This window comes from Pseudonaja textilis, chromosome 13 (genome assembly GCF_049901715.1).
Source record: "Pseudonaja textilis isolate UNSWEBS1 chromosome 13, rPseTex1.2, whole genome shotgun sequence".
In the NCBI taxonomy this organism is placed as follows: Eukaryota; Metazoa; Chordata; class Lepidosauria; order Squamata; family Elapidae; genus Pseudonaja; species Pseudonaja textilis.
The window spans coordinates 19,672,452-19,695,023 of NC_142002.1; the positions used below are offsets into that span (position 1 = coordinate 19,672,452).

The 22,572-nt window shown below is 41.9% G+C and overlaps 1 protein-coding gene across 3 annotated transcripts in view; it reads right to left on the reverse strand.

Annotated features, from left to right (window-relative positions):
- The window catches only part of THSD4 (thrombospondin type 1 domain containing 4), a 147,264-nt gene that overhangs the window by 51,718 nt on the left and 72,974 nt on the right, over positions 1–22,572 (reverse strand). Inside the window, exon 1 of one of the 3 annotated variants that reach the window (XM_026709778.2) lies at positions 5,336–5,685. The exons of the other annotated variants lie outside the window; for them this stretch is intronic. Within the exon in view, the coding sequence (XP_026565563.1) occupies positions 5,336–5,407 (72 nt within the window). The 5' untranslated portion in view covers positions 5,408–5,685. Of the gene's footprint in view, positions 1–5,335; positions 5,686–22,572 lie in introns of those variants that run through there. 3 annotated transcript variants of the gene reach the window in all.

Sequence of the window (22,572 nt, forward strand, 5' to 3'; positions counted from 1 at the left end):
GCCTTCGAGGACAAAGGGGCCTTACCAAAAAAATGCCTCTGAAAATCAGAACTTTTTTTTTAAAAAAAACAAACAAACAAACTCTGTTTTATTCACTTTTCCTTTCGTTCCACAACGCTAAACACAGCGTTGGTTTCTCCTCATCCCACCCAAAGAAGCTTTCCATGGGAAAAGTGGGGGATCGGGGTCAACCCATTCGCTTTTACAACAACGCACGCTTTTGCAACAAGTCTTGAGAATGGCCAATGGCAGGAGACTTGGTCTTTCCCAAAATAGGTGTTTTGGCTGAGGATAGGTGGCTAGTTAGAAAAAAATCCACTTGCTGGTAACCTCCAGCCCATGTCTCTAAGTATGAGATCCACCATGTCAGCCTTTCTTGGCTGAAGAATGCTAAGGAATGGGGACACTTCCCAGCTCAGCACTGGAGATGTCCTCTCTCATGTCTATTTTCTGAGGATATGGGTGGTCCTATAAGACCCAGCCCATCCATGAAAGATAAGGATTAGGATCTGGTGTTGGCTGCTGAATCTAGGCCAATGAAATTCATCTGAAGGACAGGCATTAAAGTTATGGTTGCTACCTTGAGTTACAAGTTGAGGTAGTAGTTGTAGTAAACTTAAAGAACTGATCTACTCTTTGGGGTAAATGCTGGTAAGTCACTGCCAGAAACATTGGGCTGGGTGTATGAATGGCAGAGGTAGTATTCAGCGGGTTCGGACCAGTTCTACAGAACCAGTAGTGGAAATTTTGAGTAGTTTGGAGAACCAGCGAATCCCACCTCTGACTGGCCCCGCCAGTCTATTCTCTGCCTCCCACTGAGTCCCAGCTGATTGGCTGGGTCTCCCTTGGTTGCCCTGCCCAGGAGAACAGAGCTGGAAAGCAGGTTAGTGGGGTGGGGAGGGGAATTTTGCAATAACTTTCCCCCAGGAATGGGGAGGGAATGGGGGTTTTCCCCTGCCACACCCACCAAACTGCACCACACCCACCAAGCCATGCCCACAGAACCAGTAGTAAAATTTTTGAATCCCACCACTGATGAACAACGTGAGAGAACCTAAATGCAGTTTCAAACCCATTATTTGCAGAAGCCATGTTTACATAATACACCATTAGCCCAGCCAAGATATGGGTTACAGAAGGCCACAAGTCAACTACCCAAAAGCTGGCAGGTTCTTGACCCGAAGAAGAATGCGAGGGAACTCAAACATCAGGTCTATCCGCAAACTTATTTGGTCTTTGTCTTTTGTCTTTGACATTTTTTAAAAAAGAAAAAAAAATAAGTTCCTTTCTTGGGATGTGTTCCCAACCAGCCAAGCAACCTAGAGAGGTAGCTAAAGAAAAGGAATCGGCAAAAGAAACCGCCTTTTTCTTTTCTTTTTTTTACAGAACAGCCTATGAAAGCAAGACCACAGTGTAACCTCTGTGCCAAAAAAGCCCTCGGTGCCAAGAACGAAAGAAAATGAGACATTTCAAACCACAAATTGGAAGGTATCGTGAATTTCAAAGGAATTCAGAGGCCTGAGTATAAACAGAGCTGTGTTTAATTGCTCAAAGAGTTGGATGGAGGTATATTTCCCCACCCCCTCTAGCTGAGAGTGGCCACATTTCCCTTTTTCAAAAGAAATATATGGTCCCCGGGATTCTGTATCACCACGTGCCGAGCTGAATTCCTTGGAGAAAGGAATGAAACCCTTGCACTTGACATAGTGCCAGAACCAGCCTCCTTGTGAGCCATGACCGTCTCCCAGGTCAGAGTAGGTAAGTATGGGATCTTTTGCTTAAGCAGGGGGGGTTGGACTAGAAGACCTCCCAAGGTCCCTTCCAACTCTGTTATTCTTTTCTGTTCTGTTAGGTCCCAGGCAGAGTCACGGTGCAGCAGTAGAACAAAATAGTTGGCATGCCAAGCGTTCGGGAGCAATGGTCCCGTGAACATTTTGGATCTTTCTTTGATAGAAGAGATCCATTGTAGATCCAAGCAGAAACTTCCTGACAGTGAATGAACAATGAATCCGTGCAAGTTTTGGGCATTTCAACACTGGAGGTTTTAAAGAAGAGATTGGAGACCCGTTGGCCCAGAATGGCTTCATAGAAAAGGGGCCAATTATTCTCCAGCCTTCCAAGGACTAACCCCACTAACGACTCAAGTTCAAGATTTGGATCCATTCATTATTTGTGGAAAGGGATTCAGTCATCCAAGAAAAGATGGAACTTCAGATAACGTATAACAGATAATCAGAGTTGGAAGGGACCTTATAGGTCATCTAGTCCAACCCCCTGCCCAAGTGGGAGAGCCTACACCATTTCTGATCGATGGCAGTCCAGTCTCTTCTTGAAGGTCTCAAGCGATGACGCTCCCACAACTTCCGAAGGCAACTTCTGTTCCATTGAATATAGAATACCAGCGTGGGAAGGGGCCTTGTAGGTCATCTAGACCAACCCCCTACCCAAGCAGGAGACCCTACACCATTTCTGGTCCAGTCTCTTCTTGAAAGCCTCCAGTGATGAAGCTCCCACAACTTCCGAAGGCAACTTCTGTTCCATTGAATATAGAATACCAGCGTTGGAAGGGACCTTGTAGGTCATCTAGACCAACCCCCTGCCCAAGCAGGAGACCCTACACCATTTCTGGTCCAGTCTCTTCTTGAAAAGCCTCCAGTAATGATGCTCCCACAACTTCCCAAGGCAACTGTTCCGTTGGTTGATTGTTTTCCCTGTCAGAAAGTTTCTCCTTATTTCCAGGTTGAATCTCTCCTTGATCAGTTTCCTTGTCTGGCCTTCAGAAAATAGGGGGCTTTAGAAAATAGCTTGACCCCCGTCCTCCTCTCTGTGGCAGCCCCTCAAATATTGAAAGGCTGCTCTCCTGTCTCCCCTGGTCCTTCTCTTCCCTAGACTAGCCATGCCCAGTTCCTGTAACCGTTCTTCATATGTTTTAGCCTCCAGTCCCCTCATCATCCTGGTTGCTCTTCTCTGTACTTTTTCTAGAGTCTCAACATCTTTTTTATAATGTGATGACCAAAACTGGATGCAGGACTCTAGGTGTGGCCTTACGAAGGCTTTATAACTTCCCCAGTTATATGGCAAAATCCAAAAAGCCACCGATCTAACTTGGATCTTTTGGATTAATTCATTATACAGCAACCTGGTAACTTTCCACTTTATAACTGTGATAAGGGAAAAAAGTCAGGCATTCCTGTACGAATCTCTTTTGAGTCCTGTGAAAACTGTAACATGCAGTGTAATAGCAGTTAAAATGTACGTAAGCTGAACTACCAAAAGAAAAGAAAAAAAAAAAGGATGCTTAAACGGTGGGTTGGACTCCAAGGTCCTTTTCCAACTTTGTTATTCTGTAAATGTTGGTGGAATCTTTTCCAAGGAAGGCTGAGCTCCGAGGACAAAGATTTGGGACAAAAACCTCCGTCTTTCTTGTTCGATTCCTTGAGTTCCACTCAAGGCAAAAGGCGAAAGGGGTTTTAGCAACTGGCAGAAGCAGCCCAGGAAGGTTCAAGACCCGCTGAAAATGAATTCAGCCACGGCTTCCATCCCACCCACCCCCAGGGGCCAGCCTCCTCTCCAGGGCAGAATCCCTCCCTAGACTGAGTTAGCCAGATGGAGTCATCGGCCTCTTGCGGCAAAGAAGAAGAAGAAGGAGGAGGAGGAGAAGGAGAAGGCGAGGCGGGCTGCTGTGCGGCTCAGGAAGCGAAAATGATCTCGCAAGCATCCAGCCAAACGCTTGGAGGCACAGAAGAGAGAGAGAGAGAGAGAGAGAGGCTTGGCTTACTGCACCAGCCCAAAAGGAAGCTCCAGGAAGCTCAGTAAACATCCTGGAAAACGTCTGTCTGGCCGGCCTAACCCAAAGCATACCTTGAGGGGGCGAAAAATCCTCTCTTTCTTCTTCTTCTTCTTCTTCTTCTTCTTCTTCTTCTTCTTCTTCTTCTTCTTCTTCTTCTTCTTCTTCTTCTTCTTCTTCTTCTTCTTCTTCTTCTTCTTCTTCTTCTTCTTCTTCTTCTTCTTCTTCTTCTTCTTCTTCTTCTTCTTCGGTGGATTCAGCTTTTCTGCTACTCTGGTTGAAAATAGACCTCAAGACACACAGCAGCCTTCCGACGAGCCTGGCTGCAATCCATCGCTGTATTTTTGGGTCTGTGTGACCCCAAGAATTCACATAGAATAGCAGGGTTGGAAGGGACCTTGGAGGTCTTCTAGTCCCACCCCTGGTTTGAGCAGGAGACTGTATACTGTTCCAGACAAATGGCTGTCCGATCTCATCTTGAAAACCTCCTGTGATGGAGCACCTTTCCTTCCTTCCTTCCTTCCTTCCTTCCTTCCTTCCTTCCTTCCTTCCTTCCTTCCTTCCTTCCCAGTGGTTAGAATGCAGTACTGCTATTTTCCTTCCTTCCTTCTCTTCTCTTTCCTTCCCTTCTCCTTCCTTCCTTCCTTTCGTTGTTTCTTTTTCCCTCCCTCCTTCCTTCCTTCCTTTCCTTTCCTTTCCTTTCCTTTCCTTTCCCTTTTCCTTCCTTCCTTCCTTCCTTCCTTCCTTCCTTCCTTCCTTCCTTCCTTCCTTCCTTCCTTCCTTCCTTCCGCCAATCTAAATGACAATCTGAAGTCTTTTGACGTGCCAATATTTTTTTGGGGGGGAGGGAAACAAGCCGTGACAGCCCCCACAAAAGCCCCCTTCTCCCCCAATTCCCCCAGCCTGCAGCCCAGGAAAGGTGCTTTGGGCGTTTGGACGCAGCATCTGCCGAACGGAAGGCAGCATCTTCCTTTGAGACGCTCACTTCCTTACAGCTGCCCGCGAGACCCCTGACTATGGAGCACCTTTCCTACCTCTGGGCTAGCCAAAGAACCGGGGGACTGGATGAGCAAAAAAAAAAATAACCTGGAAAAGTCTAAAACCTTTTTTTACCCGGTGGGGGTGTGGAAATAAGACGCCGATCAACCGGGCTCCCCTGCAACTAGCAGAAGGCAGAAAGGAGAGGTAGCGAGATAAAAGTAGAAAAGACCAAGGTAAAAGTAGAAAGGACCATCACACGCGCGCACACAAACACACACAAACGCACACACCCCTGCCCCACTTCCATGGAAAGCCAGCGCAAAACCCCTCGCTCACGCCGGTGCTTCTGGCGGACAAAACCCGACTTTGGTGCCCCGGGCCAAGGGGGCGACCGCCGGTGCCAAAGTCGCCTCCTTCTTCCCTAAGGTCCTCGGGCGCAGCCAGCCAGGCAGCGCTCAACCGGGTTCCCTGCGCGGACAGGTGCGCCTTCCCCCAGGTAAAAAAAAAAGGTAAGGCGAGGGGAAAAACGATGGTTGAGGAAGCGATGCCTTCAGCTTTTCAGCTTACCTGGTCTTTGGGGGTCGCTGACGCCGCCGCTTGGAAGCAGAACATCCCCAAGAGCAGGTAACAGGTAACCATGATCGCCCCGCGCTTTAAGAACTCCCGTCGAGTTTAAAACCAGAATCTGGTGTGTGTGGGGGGTTGTTTTTCTTCCTTTTTTTCCTCCCCCCACGGAAGGTCGAAGCGCTAAACAGATGTGGCGGTGGGGTCTCCCAAGTCTCAAAATCCTACATTTCTGGGTCTCCTCGGGGCGAGTTCCTCTCCCCCAGACCCTTTATTTTTTTCCCCTCCACCCCCCGGTCCACGCTCCCTTTGCAAACTCCGCGCTCAGCCACTCCGCTCCAAAGACGAGGAGTAAATGGATCTTTTCAGGCAATTGCGTCTTCCAACTCGGAGCGGGGGTTTCACGGCAGCCCCAAACTTGGGGGGGAACAGGTGTGTGTGTGTGTGTGTGTGTGTGTGTGTCATTAGTGTGGTGCAAAGAAAGGGAGGGAGAACTACAGGGGCATTGACAAATCCCTCCATCTGCTCCAATTTATGCATTTATATTTTTTTTAGAAGCTAAGGCAACGGACTTCCCCCCCACGCCCTCCTCTTCCCCTTTTTATACTAGGAACCGTGCCAGGGTCTTATTTGCTAACTGTGGGCTGGCATGGCTGAGTTTGAAAGAACCTTGGGGCACCATAGTTTGAAACTCCTCGGTGTATCCCCCCACACCACCGCCTTTTTTTGGGGGGGGGGGCGGTTTAAAGACAAAACAATATTAGCCAAATTTGTACAGCTGCCCATCTCACCCCAAAGGGACCTTGGGCAGGGCACAACAACTGGATAAAAACCATACCAAAAAAACAAACAAACATGACCTATATATTTTTTTTTAAAGTTTTTAAAAATCTACATTAAGAAAGAAACGATTTTTTTTTTTTTAAAAGGAATGTGTAAACCTGTAGGAAGAGAGGATAAAAATGGCCAGCTCGATCTCCGGAATCTCTGGAAAAGAACAAACTGTCTTGATTGAAAATTGGTCCACGATCCAAACTTTATAAATGGCCTGAAAACTTTATTTTCTACAGGAAATTTCTTTCTTGCAAGACTGTTTCCTGACTGTTCTGCTTGGAAGCTGTAATTTCCTGGCATGGGGAAGTTGTTAAATTTGGCCCATTTGCTATCCATCTCACCATCTTACTTTCCTGGAAGTAAGAGGGGTAAACAGAGGTAAAAAAAAAAAAAAAATTGATGGAAACTGACTTGAACCTTGCCTGTTTTGAAAAAAGCAATCGATAGGGAAATTAATTTGGCTTTGTCTGCTCCAATCCTTGTCCGTAGTTTGAAGGTCCAAATGGACTCCCATGATAACCAACATCAGTCCTACAAGGTAGTCCAGACCAAGAAATAGATGATACATAAGCCTACAGATACTTTATCTGCTCAGGAGTTAATATTTCTAATGTTTTACCTTCTCTCTTTTCTTATGCCATTATTTTAAAGAAATCAATCCAGATTGTTTTCTTATCCCACGGATGAAAAATTATCTCCACATTGTTGGAATAAATTCTATTTTGGAATCAAATTACATTCCACCGAGTAGAATGAAATCAATAATGATAACAACAACAAAAATGAGATTGTAGGATGAGCCAAAAATTATGGTTACCCATACCATCTCTCCAACAGCATCATTTGACTTAAGACAATTTGGTTTCTCCCTATAAATTTCCTTAGTGCTGGCATACAAATTCAGATCGAATCAAATATCTTTATCATGGTCTTTGACCAGCTTTAGTAATAGGGAAAGAGAAATAATTTGGCACAGCAATTCATGACAAGGGGAAAAAAAAACAAAAATAAAACAACTTATTTAATTAAAAAGTTTTGAGTAGTTGTAGGACTTGATGTAGATATTTGGCCAGCTGGCATGTGAGTGTAGAGTTAGTAATAAACACTTATAAAGTAATAAACATAAAATTTATCAACTCTCAAATCTAGAGATGATCGGGAAGATGGAAGCATATATAAATACAAATAAAATCCACTGAATAAAGTAGGATCCTAAATTAACCGGGAGAAAAATAAGTAAAAAAAATGCAAAATGAAAAAAAAAAATAGGGATCAGACAAAGCCTTTCTCACATCTAAATCAGTTTAGAAAATTGGTAATCCCAAATGGCATGGTGGTTCAATAAAGGTAGTCCTCAACTTACAGCAGTTCATTTAGTGACCATTTGAACTTACCACTGGCACTGGAAAATGTGACTTATGACCACTTTTCACACTTATGACCATTGCAGCATTCCCATGGGACTTCCATCCCGGATGGTGAATCTTAGATACGAGCACCCAAAAACTATTGGAATTTCTGGAAGAGATCCAGAAGAAGTCAAAACAACTACTTCAGGATTCCTCCAATACATATTGGGCTTTTTTTAAAAAAATAGTATTCCTTTAATACTTTAAAAAAAAAAACCCTGATGATTAGCATCCTTTCAGGTCCATACGACAAGGGTAGAGATTTCAAAGGATTCGTCGCTGTTGTAGAATTTCCCTTTGAATCACCGTCTGCTCCAAAATTACCATGATACCACTTGGAATTATCCATTGCAACCCCGTCACATTTCCATTTACTGTACTTCAGGAAATCCAGAGTTAGCCAACGGATTGCTCATCCTTTTAGTTTAGTTTAGTTTACTTTGGTTCAGTTTATTGTCACTGCACCTCATGCAACGAAATCAAACCCCATCTTCAGTGCACATCGTGACCATGACCATGAAAATAAACACAAACACACATCCTTCACACATTGAACCAGAAACCCGACACCACACCAACACTGCACTATACAGTAGAATTCAACAGAGCTCCTGCCCTGGGATAGAAGCTGTTTTTCAGCCAATTTGTCCTTTTTTTTATTATTCTGTACCATTTGCCAGATGGTAATAGTTCAAAAAAAGGCTGCCCAGGATGAGATGGATCTTTGAGGATGTTTTGAACTTTCTTAAGGCAGCGGGAGCTATAAAGCTCTTCCAAACAGGGGAGAGGGCAACCAGTGATCCTCCGTGCAATGACATTAACCCTCTGGAGTGACGTCCTATCTGCCCCTGTGCAACTGACAAACCCTACCCAAGTGTGCAGGAAGTTAAGATACTCTCTATGGTGCAGCGGTAGAAGGTCACCAGCAGTTTTTCATTCCGTTGTTGTTTTCTGAGAAGTCTCAGGTAGTCTAATCTCTGCTGGGCCCTTTTGACCAGGGCTGCAATGTGAGCCCCCCAGGTCAGGTCCTCTTTTAGGGTAACACCCTTTTCGAAAGAAGACTCGTACACGAAGATGCTTTCTTGGATCCAAGAGTCCAGTAGAGATTTAAGGCATCTTCCCTTCAAGATGAATTCCCAAGAATATCCCACGGGGTGGGGTACCTTTGCAAATCCTAAGAAGGCCTGTTTCCTCTTGCAGGTGAGTTGTTGTTTTTCTCCCACCTCTCTGCTCCACAGAGGGTTGTGATCCTTCCGATTTGCAAACCGACTACTTCACATCAACTGGAAGTAATTATTCCTCTATCTGTACTACTCAACAGCACCGGGGCATTTGGGAGTGGGCAGCTGTTTTGACCTGGCTTATTTATTTATGTTGGATGGTTTATTCTTTCCATGTGACTCTGGCTGAGAGGGAATCCCCATCTAAACTCATAAGGTCCATCTGGAGAGAACGCTTGGCCTGAGGATGGGATGCTGCTGTTTGAAACTGCACATCCTAGAAGGGAATCCCCCAAGTCAGAGACAGATGTTCAGACACTGATGATATGGCGTGGCCAGCCATTTTAAACAAGGTAGTTCCAGTGATGAGGAGAACACAGCTCAGTCAAAATAGATATATTGCGATACTAGCTCAATACCCCTGCTTTGTGATGAAATTCTGTGGTCTGGCTTAGTTTTGGGGGAGGAAAATAAGGGGAAAAAAATCTGGCTCTGTCTACCAACATCCATTGGTATTCATCTGGCTAGCGTCCTGTCAGTGTGTGAGAGAGCTGAGGGTTGTTTGGAAAGTGAAACAGTATTTGCTGTGTGAGCAAGGAGACAGCAAGGAGCCTGGGCGTGGCTTAGCTCAACTGTTCTGTACTGAAGCTGCTTGGTGCTCTGAAACGGAAACTCCTCACCTCTGCTTGTGTTTTGCATTTGGAACAGATTTCTTTCCAGGTGGGGAGGGGGAGTAGAACTCCTTAGCATCAGAGCATCGTGTTAATAACAATAATATACAAAATACTCTAAATGCTCCGATGGTCATTTCGAAAAATCCTTTCTTGGTGAGCACCTAGAAGCCAAGAGGAACATATGTGCCCAATTTCAAGCGTGTAGGCTTTACGGTTTTGGAGATTTTACGATGATGCATGAGTGGTATTGCGCTTTTATATATATATATAGAAATCAGTCTTTTTGAATTGAGGGGTTTCCAGATGGATTGGCACTGAATTTTTTATAATTGCTAGATAGAGTATCTAGTGCAATGTTTCTCAACTTTGGCAATTTTTAAATGCTTGGACTTCAACTCTTAGAATTTCCCAGCCAGCCTGCTTACAGTTTACAATTTATAGCCATTAAAGCCAGAGGCGGTACTGAGGCCCACAAAAAATTAAATCAGCGGCCCATCTCTGTATACCTTGCTCTTATTTATTTATATTTTATTTTGTCTGTTAATTTTCTAAACAGCCTCAATCTTAGATAGAATGTAAGCGAAGCTAAGAGGAGGCCAATGCACATAACAGAGACACAGAGATAAAATAAATCCATAATTGCATTGCCTATTAAAATTAAGAATTATACATACTTTGCGATCTGCTGTTGGCAACGTCCCACCGGACTGCATCAGAATTCCAATGTGTGACCAAGACAGAAACACTTTCTCGTATATCTTGCTTAAAAGTGATTTCTTGTAGTTCATAAATAAGGATAACCAGCCCTACTTGGATTATTACTGGAAAAATCAGCAAGCGTGAGAGAGCATATACAAGGTTACCATCTAGAATTATTTCTCTATACGTATCCTTGCTGTTTTGCATCCCTAATGCAAAATAGCTGCCCTCTATCTTTGATGAATATGCCACAAAGCATAATATTTAATTTCCAGGTTAGTTTATTATCCATTTACGTGAGAAAAGCTGGCCTTCTGAAATCTCATTATAGCAAATGCAGTTGAAAGGAATGGAGAACTGCAAATAACAGCCAAGTGAAGCATTAGGCTACAATTTGGAGGACTGATTGAAATCAAGATTATACTTTGCACAGTTGGTGCAAAAGAACACCAATTCTCTCTTTTTTTTGGGTTCCAAAACGAAACCTTAAAAACCTCAAAGAAAACAGCATTCCTGAGGCACTCCCAATATAGTGCATGGACCCCGAAGAAAACAAATATTGTTTTTATATTACCAATATATTAAGGCGGGTTCTATGGGACTTCTGCTATTTATTCATCAAATCCAGGAATTAACTCAGGTTTGTTTCAAAATCTAGCATTTTCTGCCTTTGGTGGAGTCAAATCCAAACAACAGCTAAGATACAGGTCACTGAAACCTGAACTTTGAATTCGGGGGAATGTAAGTGGTTAAAATCATGGCTGAAAATATTTTTTTAAGAATGAGTGGGTTTTCCTACCAGTAATTCTTTGGTGAATTAAGAAGCAGAAAAATTTCAAAAGTAAATGTCTCTGGTTGAGAAGTGATAATTTTTTTATGTTTCTCTCTCTCTCTCTTTCTCTCTGGACATCAACATATCTTCAGTTTCTTTTACACCCCTAGTATTTGATTGTCAGCTGTACAAGAATGAGATGGACCAATACCTTGGGATGAGCGATCTATTGAGACCCTTATAGTAAAACCACATTTTTCATGTGCAGTCAGAATTCAAAAATGGCATCCAATCATAGGTAGAGGTGGGTAAGGTCCTATTGTACATAGGGGTGATTGTAGGGATGACACAGAAACTTGATTGCATTCCTTATTTTATTCTTTTCATGGAATCCTGGGGCTAGGACTGTGGAGGTCATCTAGTCCAACCCCCTGCCCAAGGCAGGAGTCCTTATACTATCCTGGACAAATGGATATCCGATCTTTTCTTAAAGACCTCCAACTAAAGGACCATCCATGGCGAGTTGTCTCAAGGCTGAACCATTCTTACTCTCAGGAAATTCCTCCTTCGTTCCAGGTTGAGTCTCCTTCCGACCAGTTTCCACCCATTGCTACTTCTCCTGGCTTCAGGTTCCTCGGAGAATGAGATTTGAATCTGCTTCTTTTTCTTCCTTTTTTTTTTAAACATATGGTTTTATTAATGTTTTGAGTTTTATCCTGCATTTTGATCTAGCCTGTCAATGAACAATCAAATTCTAATCCGGTTTCTTTTAGAGAACATTGTCCTGACGTGGAGTTTCACCTTTCGCTGTCTGGATCTCTTGCAGGTTGGACATTTCCCTTCCTGAAATCTTACTTCTTTTAACCCTGAACTCAAAGTTGAGCTTCTGAATGCTCCATAAAAAGGAAGAAAGAAAAAAAGAAAGAACCAAGCATAGCCAAAAGTATAGGCCTGTGTCCCCTGCCCATGCTAAAATGCATGTTGTCATAGTTAGGATTAAAACGGGTCCAAAAGTATATGCCTGGTAAGCTATCGTATGACATGTACTTAATAACCTAACCACAATTAAGTTGCGTCAAGTATGGGCTCCCTGAATCATGACAGACACAACCAGGAAACCGAGAGAGAACAGCACAGGCACTGCACAACTGGTGCAAATTAGAGCCAGGGCTCAGATGCCAGAACAATTGCTCAGAATGCCCTTGTTTTAATTAACAAAGGAAACATTGCTGGAATAATGAATCCAAAGACTATTTGAAAAAGAAAACAGAAAATCGCTCGATCGGAGGCCGAGATTCAAAACAGTTTCTCCAAGAAATTAAGGCTGGGACTAGTCATGTGGTCGGCATTTCCCCTCCTTCCTTTTCAATAATGATTTGGTCAAAATACAAAGTTGGATGTTTGACTCAATGGATCTTCGGGGTGTTTTTTTTTTTAAAAAAAGATGATTTATGAAGAAACACAACAGTTGGGAAATAATATACCAAAATTGATCAATAGCAGGTTTTCTTATTTTATTTTTTTTGCAGAGGATTAAGGACCAACCCACCAGTTTTTAACTGCTTCCATTATTCAGGAAGGCAAATACCGTTCTTCAACCACAAGGATAAAATTCTTCTAACACAACTTAGGCCAAAAACATGACTAAGTCTTGCTTATGTCTACACCGCCCGTTAATTCTCCAGTGACATTCTGGGTTAAACTACAGTTTATTGAACAAGCCATATAAGTGGAGTTGCAAGCCACGATGACCTGGTTGCTACAAAACGCCAACCACCTAACATTATGGCTTAATGTTGTGCATGAACTGAGGTTGGCTAGAAGTGCAGCTGCCAAGGTCTTTCTCAAGGCTGTTTTTCATTCACGGAACTCTTTCCAGAGAGGTAGCATGGTCTTTAGCCTCTAAGATCTGGCTGACCCACGATGGGATAGGTACCACAGAACATGGAAGATAGAATAATAGGGTTGGAAGGGACTTTAGAGGTCTTCTAGTCCAACCCACTGCTCAAGCAGGTAACCCTATAACATCCCCAGACAAATGGCTCTCCAGTCCTTTCTTAAAAAAAAAAAAAAGCTCTAGTAATGGAGCACCTGCAACGCCGTTCCGATGATTGTTATTAACGAATTAAAAAGTTGGGAAGATGTCCCATTGAGCTCAATCAGCTTCCTGAATGGATGGTCGATTCAGTGGTTCCAAACAGGCTTCTCCTGCCAGTTCAGGGACAACCCAAAGGTTGATAATCCTACATAAGGCTATCACCAAAAGCAACATGGTCTTAAAGGAAAAGGAGAGAATGAGTTGGATGGGGCAGATAAGGATGGAATTCACCCCTGCATCCCTCGATCTCTAAGACATCAGATTTGCATCCAACGAAAAGAGTAGAAGAAAGAAGGACTTCGAATGCATACAGAAGACAAGCTAACAAAAAGGGTAAATTTTGCCATACAACATATGGATCTGACCAGTGGTGGGATTCAAATTTTTTTACTACCGGTTCTGTGGGTGTGGCTTGGTGGGCGTGGCAGGGGGAAGGATACTGTAAAATGTCCAGTCAGAGTTGGGATTTGCTGGTTCTCTGAGCTACTCAAAATTTCCGCTACCGGTTCTCCAGAACTGGTCAGAACCTGCTGAATATACCACCTCTGGCTCTGACCGATTCTAATCTCAGTTCCTCTTGTGAGAAAGCAGAAGTCTAGCAAAAAGGAGGAGAAAAACCATTAAATTGACCTAACTTTCTCATAACACAACTGCTTGGCTGAGGGATTTCTCTATTATTTATGCCCATATTCTAGGTACACCTTTACCATGTTGTACACAGCATTTGAATTTAAAGTTTTGGAAGTCTACAAAAGCTAACGTGTTCTTCAAACTGGCCTTTTCACCTGATTTTCCTCCCCATCCACACAATTGCTTTTAATGGAAAGGTGCAAGTTGACAAGGCTAAAAAAGGATTCAGAACAATCCTCTTTGAAACATCTGTTAGACATTTACCCCAAGTTAAAACATGTTACCAGACTGAATTGCTCAAGGATCTTTCAAAGGTTTCCTTCCTTTCCCACACTACCACAAGCTAACAAAAATGTGTGCGTTTCTCACAACTCCCAAGATGCTAAAGGAAAATCGATTTGCTCAGGTGCCTGTGTAGAAAGAGTCTGGGATCAAGACAAGCCAACACAACAGAGAGATTAACATCTGGATGAAGATCTAGGCAATTCTGCTTAGGTTTTAAGACTTTTACTGAGGACCCCTCACTCTCCAAGAAACCTTTGACTTCAACATTTCAACAAGGAGCTGAATAATTTAGGGATGGATTGGCCATTTTTCAGTGATGGGAACCCAATGGTGAAGTACTTTCTCCATCTCACTTTAGGGTCTAGAATAAGTAAATTATCCGCCTGACGTAGTGCATTCTGTCTTAAGAATCAAGATCCCACATCTGTTTTTCAGCTGTTGTTCCCTTCAACAGAAACTATAGGTGATACCAGCTTTTCTGAACGTGTTCCTTCTTTTTCCCCCTCTTTTCTGCGAAGAATGGGTGGTTCCTAGTACTGGAAAAATTTAAAGAGTTAATCCTAACTTGCAAGACTCCAAAGATCTGGATTCATGAGTCCTGATATTCCATTTGTTGTTTACTTACAAACTGCATTCTTTGTTGGCTAGAAATCAGGCAGGCTGATTTATTTGAGGATATAGAAAAACAACAAAAGGTTTTATTTTATCTGGGTTTGTTTTTGTAAAAATTAAATGCCACCTTTGGGGTTTCTGCGTCCTCTCCGACTTGTGGAAGTGGGAAAAGGAATAGAGAAATATCCTTAAAATGGAAAAGAGATAGCTGTATCTTCCCATGAACAAAGGACAGGCTTTCAGGACCTAGGACAGAGTCTGGAGACCAGCTGACTTGGAAGGCTTCAACTCTTATCTAGGGGGTAGGGGGTTGTTTGTGTCTAGGACACCCTTCTACAATCAGCTGTCATCCAGGCTTATTGAGGTGGGCCTTTCCAAAATGTGAGTCTCGTTCTTCCATTGAAGCTCCACCCGGCTTAGATTTCATTGATGGGGCCTCCTGCGTTTCTTAGCCCAGTTGTGGTCTGTCTCTTTCCTCTGGGGGGCAATCCATCTGTCGAAGCAACTCTGCGTGAATTATATTGATCCCAGGGTGGGGATTTTCTTTATGTAACCATTCGACCTCACGCAGCTCTGCATATTGTTGTTGGTTCTGCATAGTTTGGAGAGCTCGTCACGATCTTCTTAGCGATTCAAGGCACAAAAAGATATAGACGCATTTTTGTAGTTGCTAGCTAGGCAGATATAACGGGGTGTTTTCCAATTCTACTAAGGAGTTCTAGGGAGATTATTTTGGGCTGGGATTGTTTGAAGTACGGCGGATTCACACTGACACAGAAGCCACGCAAATATGGGGATTCACAGGAGAAGTTTTCAGAATTAAACAAAACCCTGGAGGTTTCTTTTACAATCTGAAGATAAATTGAATGATTAAAATGCGACAATTTTTTTAGAGCTATGAATGGTAGCAATGTACGTGGATAGATTGCAATGGAGGATTGAAAGGTTTGGAATAAGATTGAAATATCAACCTATTTGGAAGTAGAATTGAAATATCCGCCTATTCCAAATTTCAGGATGGTTTTGACCTGTTTTATGCCACAAACTCTAGAGGGAACAACAGCACGACAGCTTGTATTTGTGACAAGAAACTACTAGAAATTTTGGTCACGGTTTTTGAGGAGATGCCAATTGCTTCAAATTCATATATATTCTACTTCAAGGAATTATACTTCAGGAAATATATGTAGGAGACATAAAACTGGTCTCCCTAAAAAGCTGGCCCTTCTGGGTATACTGGAACTACAGTTCCCAGAGTTCTTTTGGCCATGTTGGTTGCGGATTCTGCAAGGATTGGGGGTAATGGAATTAAAGCCCTATGTAAGGCATCCAACGTTAATTAATATCGTTAATTAACTAAGACTTTTTTTTTTGTTTTGGCAGTTACGGCAACTCTTTTCTACTTTATTTACTTTTTTTTTTTCCAATATATTATTAGGCAGTGTCAATGATCAAATGATACAATCATTCAAAACCCTGACAAATACATGGACTCAAATTATACATTCCATGGATAAGCTGTTCCAGTGCTTGATAAATGCCTTCCAGATGTTTCAAATAAGACTTTTTCCCTACTGGGTTTTACTGTTCCTGTAAATGCCTAAAGTGAGTTTCATCCTTTCAATTTGCATTAAGGTTCCCTTCTTCATTTTTTTTTTTTTAAAAAAAGACAGACATTTCAAAGTGGCTGACAAAGTTTAAAAACAACAACAACAACAACAACAACATAAAAGTGAAGCTTGTGGACAACGATGTTGACAAGTTTGCAGTGCCTCCTCTCCTTGCCAGTTGTAGCTTATACTCTTTGACAAATAGGTAAAACATGAAAAGATAAAATCAGAAACGACAGCATTAGCAAACTTTCTTTGGAAATAATTGATATAAGACAGAATCTATCCATTGCAAGTCTCCTTAAGATTTGTTAAAACATATTTTACCAGCACTATGTTACAAGTCTACCTCTTTTGGGCCATCAAAATCTTGGATCCTCCTTGTACAACACATGAGTTGGTTGGTTGGTTGGTTGGTTGGTTGGTTGGATTGTTGGTTGACTGGTTGGTTGGATGGATGGATTGGGTTGGATTTTTTACCTAGCTACAATCAAGAGATTGTACACAACCAGAATCAATAAACATTTTGGCACAGCCCATGAATAAAATATGTCTCTGTTCAAACTGTCAGTAGCTTTTACTTCTTCAAGACAGCCTCACAATAATGTGTTCACTTCAGCTGGAGAGCATCTCAGACTATCCTTAGAACCAAGCATCAAGAAGAAATAACTCAAATTTTGGTCAATCAGAATTCCCCCATAAGGAGTAAACATCTCAGATCCATGATAGACTACCCATCTGATTTTGAAGGAATTTATACTGAAGCTTTGATCTTCTTCTTACAGGCAGGATTTAAATGAACAAAAACAAAAACCAAGAAATTTGACTGTTATCTAGCTAACAATAGAGATGAGCCTTAACTCATCTCCCGAAGTAGTAGTAAGTAAGTAATAAAGCAAAAATAAAGTTTGCTTGTATTTGATTGCGGGTTAGAATATGCCGGATTCTTAAAAGGAGATGAACAGATTTAAAGAGGCGGCTAGTTTTTCAAATGTTTACTGTAGCTTTTTTTTTTTTAGTAAATCCATCCAATCTCTGCCATGAGGGATGAATTATAAACATTTACAAAATATCAATAGCGCCTATATTGATCCTGATTATTAACCCATAGGACTGAGCACTCGATGCTCAGAATATAAAATCAAGCATGGCTCAAGTTAATTGATATTAATACCTGGAAAATTTATAACAGCTCTACACTGAGTGTAGGAAAAACTGGGTGTGCATTTACACATGTGCGAGGAAAAGGTAAAAAGACTAAGAAAACCACTCTAGAATTTCCTTAATTATTCCACGGACTGAAAAAAATCAGAAAGACAGAAAAATATGCCTCCCTGCTAGAGCTGTGAAAGCTGATTAGATTACCCTTAATTAAAATGCTACATTTTGATTAGCTCCTTGCCAATTCGGGTTTCCAATAATGTTGGAGGGTAAACGAGTTCCATTCAAAATATTTTTGAATATTTCACATTTTTGGGCTCCAGCTGTGCTTACAGGGGGAAGGAATAACATCTGATGTGGGGTTTTAAATCCATTTATCACGTTATTTCCGATGATGGCTGCTTTCTCCCCAAACCCCCTGACATTTTAATTAAACCACAGCCACTGCCATAAAACGATATTGCTCTGAGCCGAACTCCAGCTAAGAACTCATATTTCATGAGCAGGAATCAGCACAGTGCAGAAACATATGGCTTGGAAACAGAACTGAACAGAAACATTGTACGGAAAGGCAAGCAGAAATTAAAAATTTGAAAACCAGACAATTAGAGCGATTAAGCAAAGGCACTGTGGCATTTAAACGCGGCAGATTCAATGTGTTCCTGATTCATGGCTCCTGAACATTTCAACAGATTGTTTATTCATTAGAGAAGATTTGACTAACGGGCCAGATAACATGCGCTCTGGACCTCCCAAAAGTGTTTCCCCCAAAAGGCAACTGGACTTTCTTGGGGTGGATTTCTTTGAAAAAGTTTTGCTTCTCATCCAAGTTGAGAGAAGAACTAAACAAGCTTCTTGGATGAGAAGAGAAATATTTTCAAAGCATAAAAACCAAGTAAGTCTAGTTGCCTTTTGAAACGAGCAGCTTTGGATAACTATGACTAGATGGTTGGGAAGAAGAAGAAGAAGAAGAAGAAGAAGAAGAAGAAGAAGAAGAAGAAGAAGGAGGAGGAGGAGGAGGAGGAGGAGGAGGAGGAGGAGGAGGAGGAGGAGGAGGAGGAGGAGGAGGAGGAGGAGGAGGAGAAAGAGGAAGAAGAAGAAGAAAAGAAGGAGAAGGAGAAGGAGGAGGAGGAGGAGGAGGAGGAGAAGAAGAAGAAGAAGAAGAAGAAGAAGAAGAAGAAGAAGAAGAAGAAGAAGAAGAAGAAGAAGAAGAAGAAGAAGAAGAAGAAGAAGAAGAAGAAGAAGAAGAAGAAGAAGAAGAAGACAAAGTCCACCTACTTGTGGAAAACAAAACTTGGCAAGAAATCTGCAGAGAGTAGTCCAGGTAACTCCCCAGAGTCATGCCAAACCAGAAAGATAAGGAGGATGTATGAAGCTGAGTATGAAACAGAAATACTATGCTGAGGCTGAAAGAATTACAGTGTTGTGTTCCTAACTGGTTGGGTACAGTCTAATGAAATTCAGGTTGGTGTATGTAAGCCAAGTTGCATCTCAAGGAACGGTTACTATTCTTATGGGCCAGCTTAACTCTTTTTTTTTTTAATGTGATTTATTGTCAAAACTGAGAACTCCAGTTTAGTATAAAGTAAAATACAGGAAAAGGAAAGGAGGAAGGGGGAGAGGGGAAACTCCACTCCAGCAGTTTTCTGAAGGCTGGAAACTTAAAATGGTGCTGTGTCTTTATCCCACTACCTGGTTTTTTACTCTAATTAAAGCCTTAAATTGAAAAAGAAAACATATATAACAAGTGAGGTCATTCAAGTGGGGAGGAAAAAGATTTGCAAGCGAAGGAGGCACTTTTGGGTTACACCCTCGACTCCTTGAGAGACCACCCAAGGAAACCAGGGGGGGAAAAAGAACCTCCATTCTTGCCATTTTATCTTCAAAGAAATTCCTTGGATAAATAAATAGTGTGAAAAGGGAGGTCCGTGCAGGGTATTTCCCTCCCCCCTTATCTTAAAGAATGTATTTACTCGGATCAAAAAGCGAATCTTTCGAGATGAGCTAACAAAACACCGATTCCTGGATCAGAGCACACCCTCCCCTATCAGGTCGGAACGGAGATAAAAACACCAAACAATTTCCCCCAAAGCTCAGAACCTCATTTATTTAGATGACCTTTAGTTGCACACCAGGGTTGTTGCTCAGAAGTTACAGAAACAATCCAAATTCCTTTGGGGACAGATCTATCATGTAAGAGCCCATTCTCTTGCAAGTTTCAGGTGAGAATTAGATCATTTTAAAAACTTCAGGATTTTGACCACTTTAAGACTTGTGGGCTTCCACTCCTAGCTGGGATGGCTGGGGAATTCTGGGAGATGAAGTCCACAAGGTCTTAAATTTGCCAGGGTTGGCTTCCATATTTTCAAACTATGAGGGGTGGGGGTGGAAATGAATGCAATAAACAGTGTTCTTTAATATTAAACCACCCCAGTGCAGTTTCTCCAATATTACACACTTCTTCATAGCATTTTAATCCTTGTTCGTTCATATGTAGGGTTTTCTTTTCATTCATGTATTGAGCTACTAGGTCTGTTACAAAATTTGGAAAGGTGGACAAAGATTGATTAATAGGTGAATGTAGGGATTATAAATTAGATAGATTCACTTGAAATGAAGAGCAGATATTAAGTTGGCCTTCTAATCTTTTCTCAGTGCATCGGTACTCTCTGTCCGTAATGCACATACCTACACTTAATTTACATATCTTTAAAATACAGTACTTTCAATATCACTTCAATATTGTTTCAAGAAGCAACGGATCGAAACTAATCAAGGAGAGAAGCAACTTAGAACAAAGGAGTAATTTCCTGACAATAAGAAAAATTAAATAGCGGAACAACTTGCCTTCAGAATTTGTGAGTCTTCCATCACTGGGCGTTTTTAAGAGATGGGACCACCATTTCTCTGGATCAGTATCGGTTCTCCTGCTTGAGCAGGGGCGGGGTTGGACTAGACAATCTCAAAGGTCCCTTCCCGCTCTATTATTCTGTTATTTGCTTTGACTCCTCTAGGTCTCCTCCCAAATGTTGAAAATGGGAATCGGTTCATTTTGAAATCGTTCACCGCCCTTTGATTACCCACGCTAATGCAACTGGACAGTTTTGGCTTTCCATCTCATATGAACATTTGTATTCGTGTCTCCAACTTTCTTTCTCCCTGCTCTTCCGGAATGTCCTGCGGCTTAACTCGAGCTCTACAAGTTTCATAATTTTCCTAGCAAACAGTTTGCAACGCAATGAGGCTTCGCCAAGTGCTCATGATCAGGAAAGATTAAATTCATACCATGGAGATTCCTCATTTCCGCTTCTTTGATGAAGGAGGCTGCAGCTGACCTAGATCCTCGGCTAAGCAGCTGATCTAGTCCAGAAAAGTCCCAAAGGTGCTTGAAAAAACAGTTTGGAGTTAAGAATACATGAACTCCAATACTCTGGAGTACTTTTGTATGCTTTTGTATACTTTTTGTTTTCTTAAGTTTTCATGGGTATCTATATGTATGGTATTCAGCTTTGTTCGGGTATTTTCCCACATCGTTATAGTTGTGCTTTTAAAGTTGTGGCGACGTTTCGGCAGAATCCCATCTGCCATCCTCAGTATTGTGTTTGTCTGTGAGTCTCACAGACGAATGCAATACAGAAGTCTAGGAACTGGGCCTGGCTAGTCTAGTGAAGAGAAGGACCAGGGGAGACAGGAGAGCAGTCTTCCAATATTTGAGGGGCTGCCCCAGAGAGGAGGAAGGGGTCAAGCTATTCTCCAAAGCACCGGAAGGCCAGACAAGGAATAAGGGATGGAAACTGAACAAGGAGAAAAGCAACTTAGAACTAGGAGAAATTTCCTGACAGTGACAACAATCAACCAGTGGAACAGAAGTTGCCTTCAGAAGTTATGGCTGCTCCATCACTGGAGGTTTTCAAGAAAAGTTTGGACAATTATTTGAGCAGGATGGTATAAGGTGTCCTACCTTGAGAATAGGGTTCAACTAAAAGACCTCTGAAGTCCCTTCTAGTTTCATGGTTCTATGGAATTATTTTCCTTTAAAATCTGAACGGTGTCTCAATTATGGGATATGAGCAAATGAAGGTGCTATTTCCTGGACTGGAAATGTAATCTACAGTTAAATGTTTCAGCAACCACCTTGTGTTTTTTTTTTTTTAAAAAAACCCAAATACTTCTCCTCCTTTCCTTCCCCTCTTTCTTTCCCTCTCCTTTTCCTTCTCCCCCGCTCCTCCCGTCATGCTCCCGACTTAGAAATGAAAGTTAAAGCATCTGTGTTGCAGAAAATGCACTTTGCCATAGTTAAACAATTTGACCACTGAGCTGCCATTGTGAAGAGAAACTGACGGTTTATTCTTAAATGCAAACATTCCTTTGAAGAGGGGAAGCCATAACGGTCTTTCGGTCGGCAAAGGTTCCTATTTTCAGTTTTCTATTATTTTTTTTATAAAAGGTATCATTTTATCCAGAATTGGATTCCAACCAATTCAAACTGATCCATGTAACTGTAGGAAAAAGCTGATTTTCTGCATTAAAAATATTGTTGCTTCTTGGAAGTAAAACGGTGCTTTTTGTAGACTGGAAAACTGGATATTGACAAGGAAAGAAAGCTGGAGGCAGTGAAGAGAAAGTGCAAAGGGCTTTTGAATCGCAGAAGCCCGTTATACAGGTAGTCCTCATTTAGTGACCACAATTAGGACTGGTCACTTGGTCACTGAGTGAGGAGCGAAACTGCAATTGTGCTTATGATCTGACTTCAGTTTTCCTTTCCTTTACAAATGTTAGCCGTGTAATAATTGGTAGCAAAGTGACCTTTTCATCACTGCTATAACTGCAAAGAGTTGCTAAATAGGGCAGTCGCTAAACGAGGCCTACCTGTACATTTGTAGCTGGCTTGTGAATCACATCTGATCCAGTTAGTTTTATTATTTTATCAGTGATTACTCCCAGCTGGTGTGTTGGTGCACTAGACCATAAATTCTCATTTACCAACTCAAAAAATTGAGTTGGCACAACGAGCTAATAGACCACATTATACCACGTCAATTTCCTTAGTCTCTGACATATATATTTGTTAAAAACCACCTTTATTATTAACCACTTTTGAAAATCTTAGGGGAGCTCTACCCAGGAAACCAAAGAGGTCCAGGAGCAAAGTTGGCTATTTTGGGTCCATCAAAGAATGTCCTAAAATAAATTGTGAATGCTAAAGTCATAGCGATGCTTCTATTCCTAAAATATA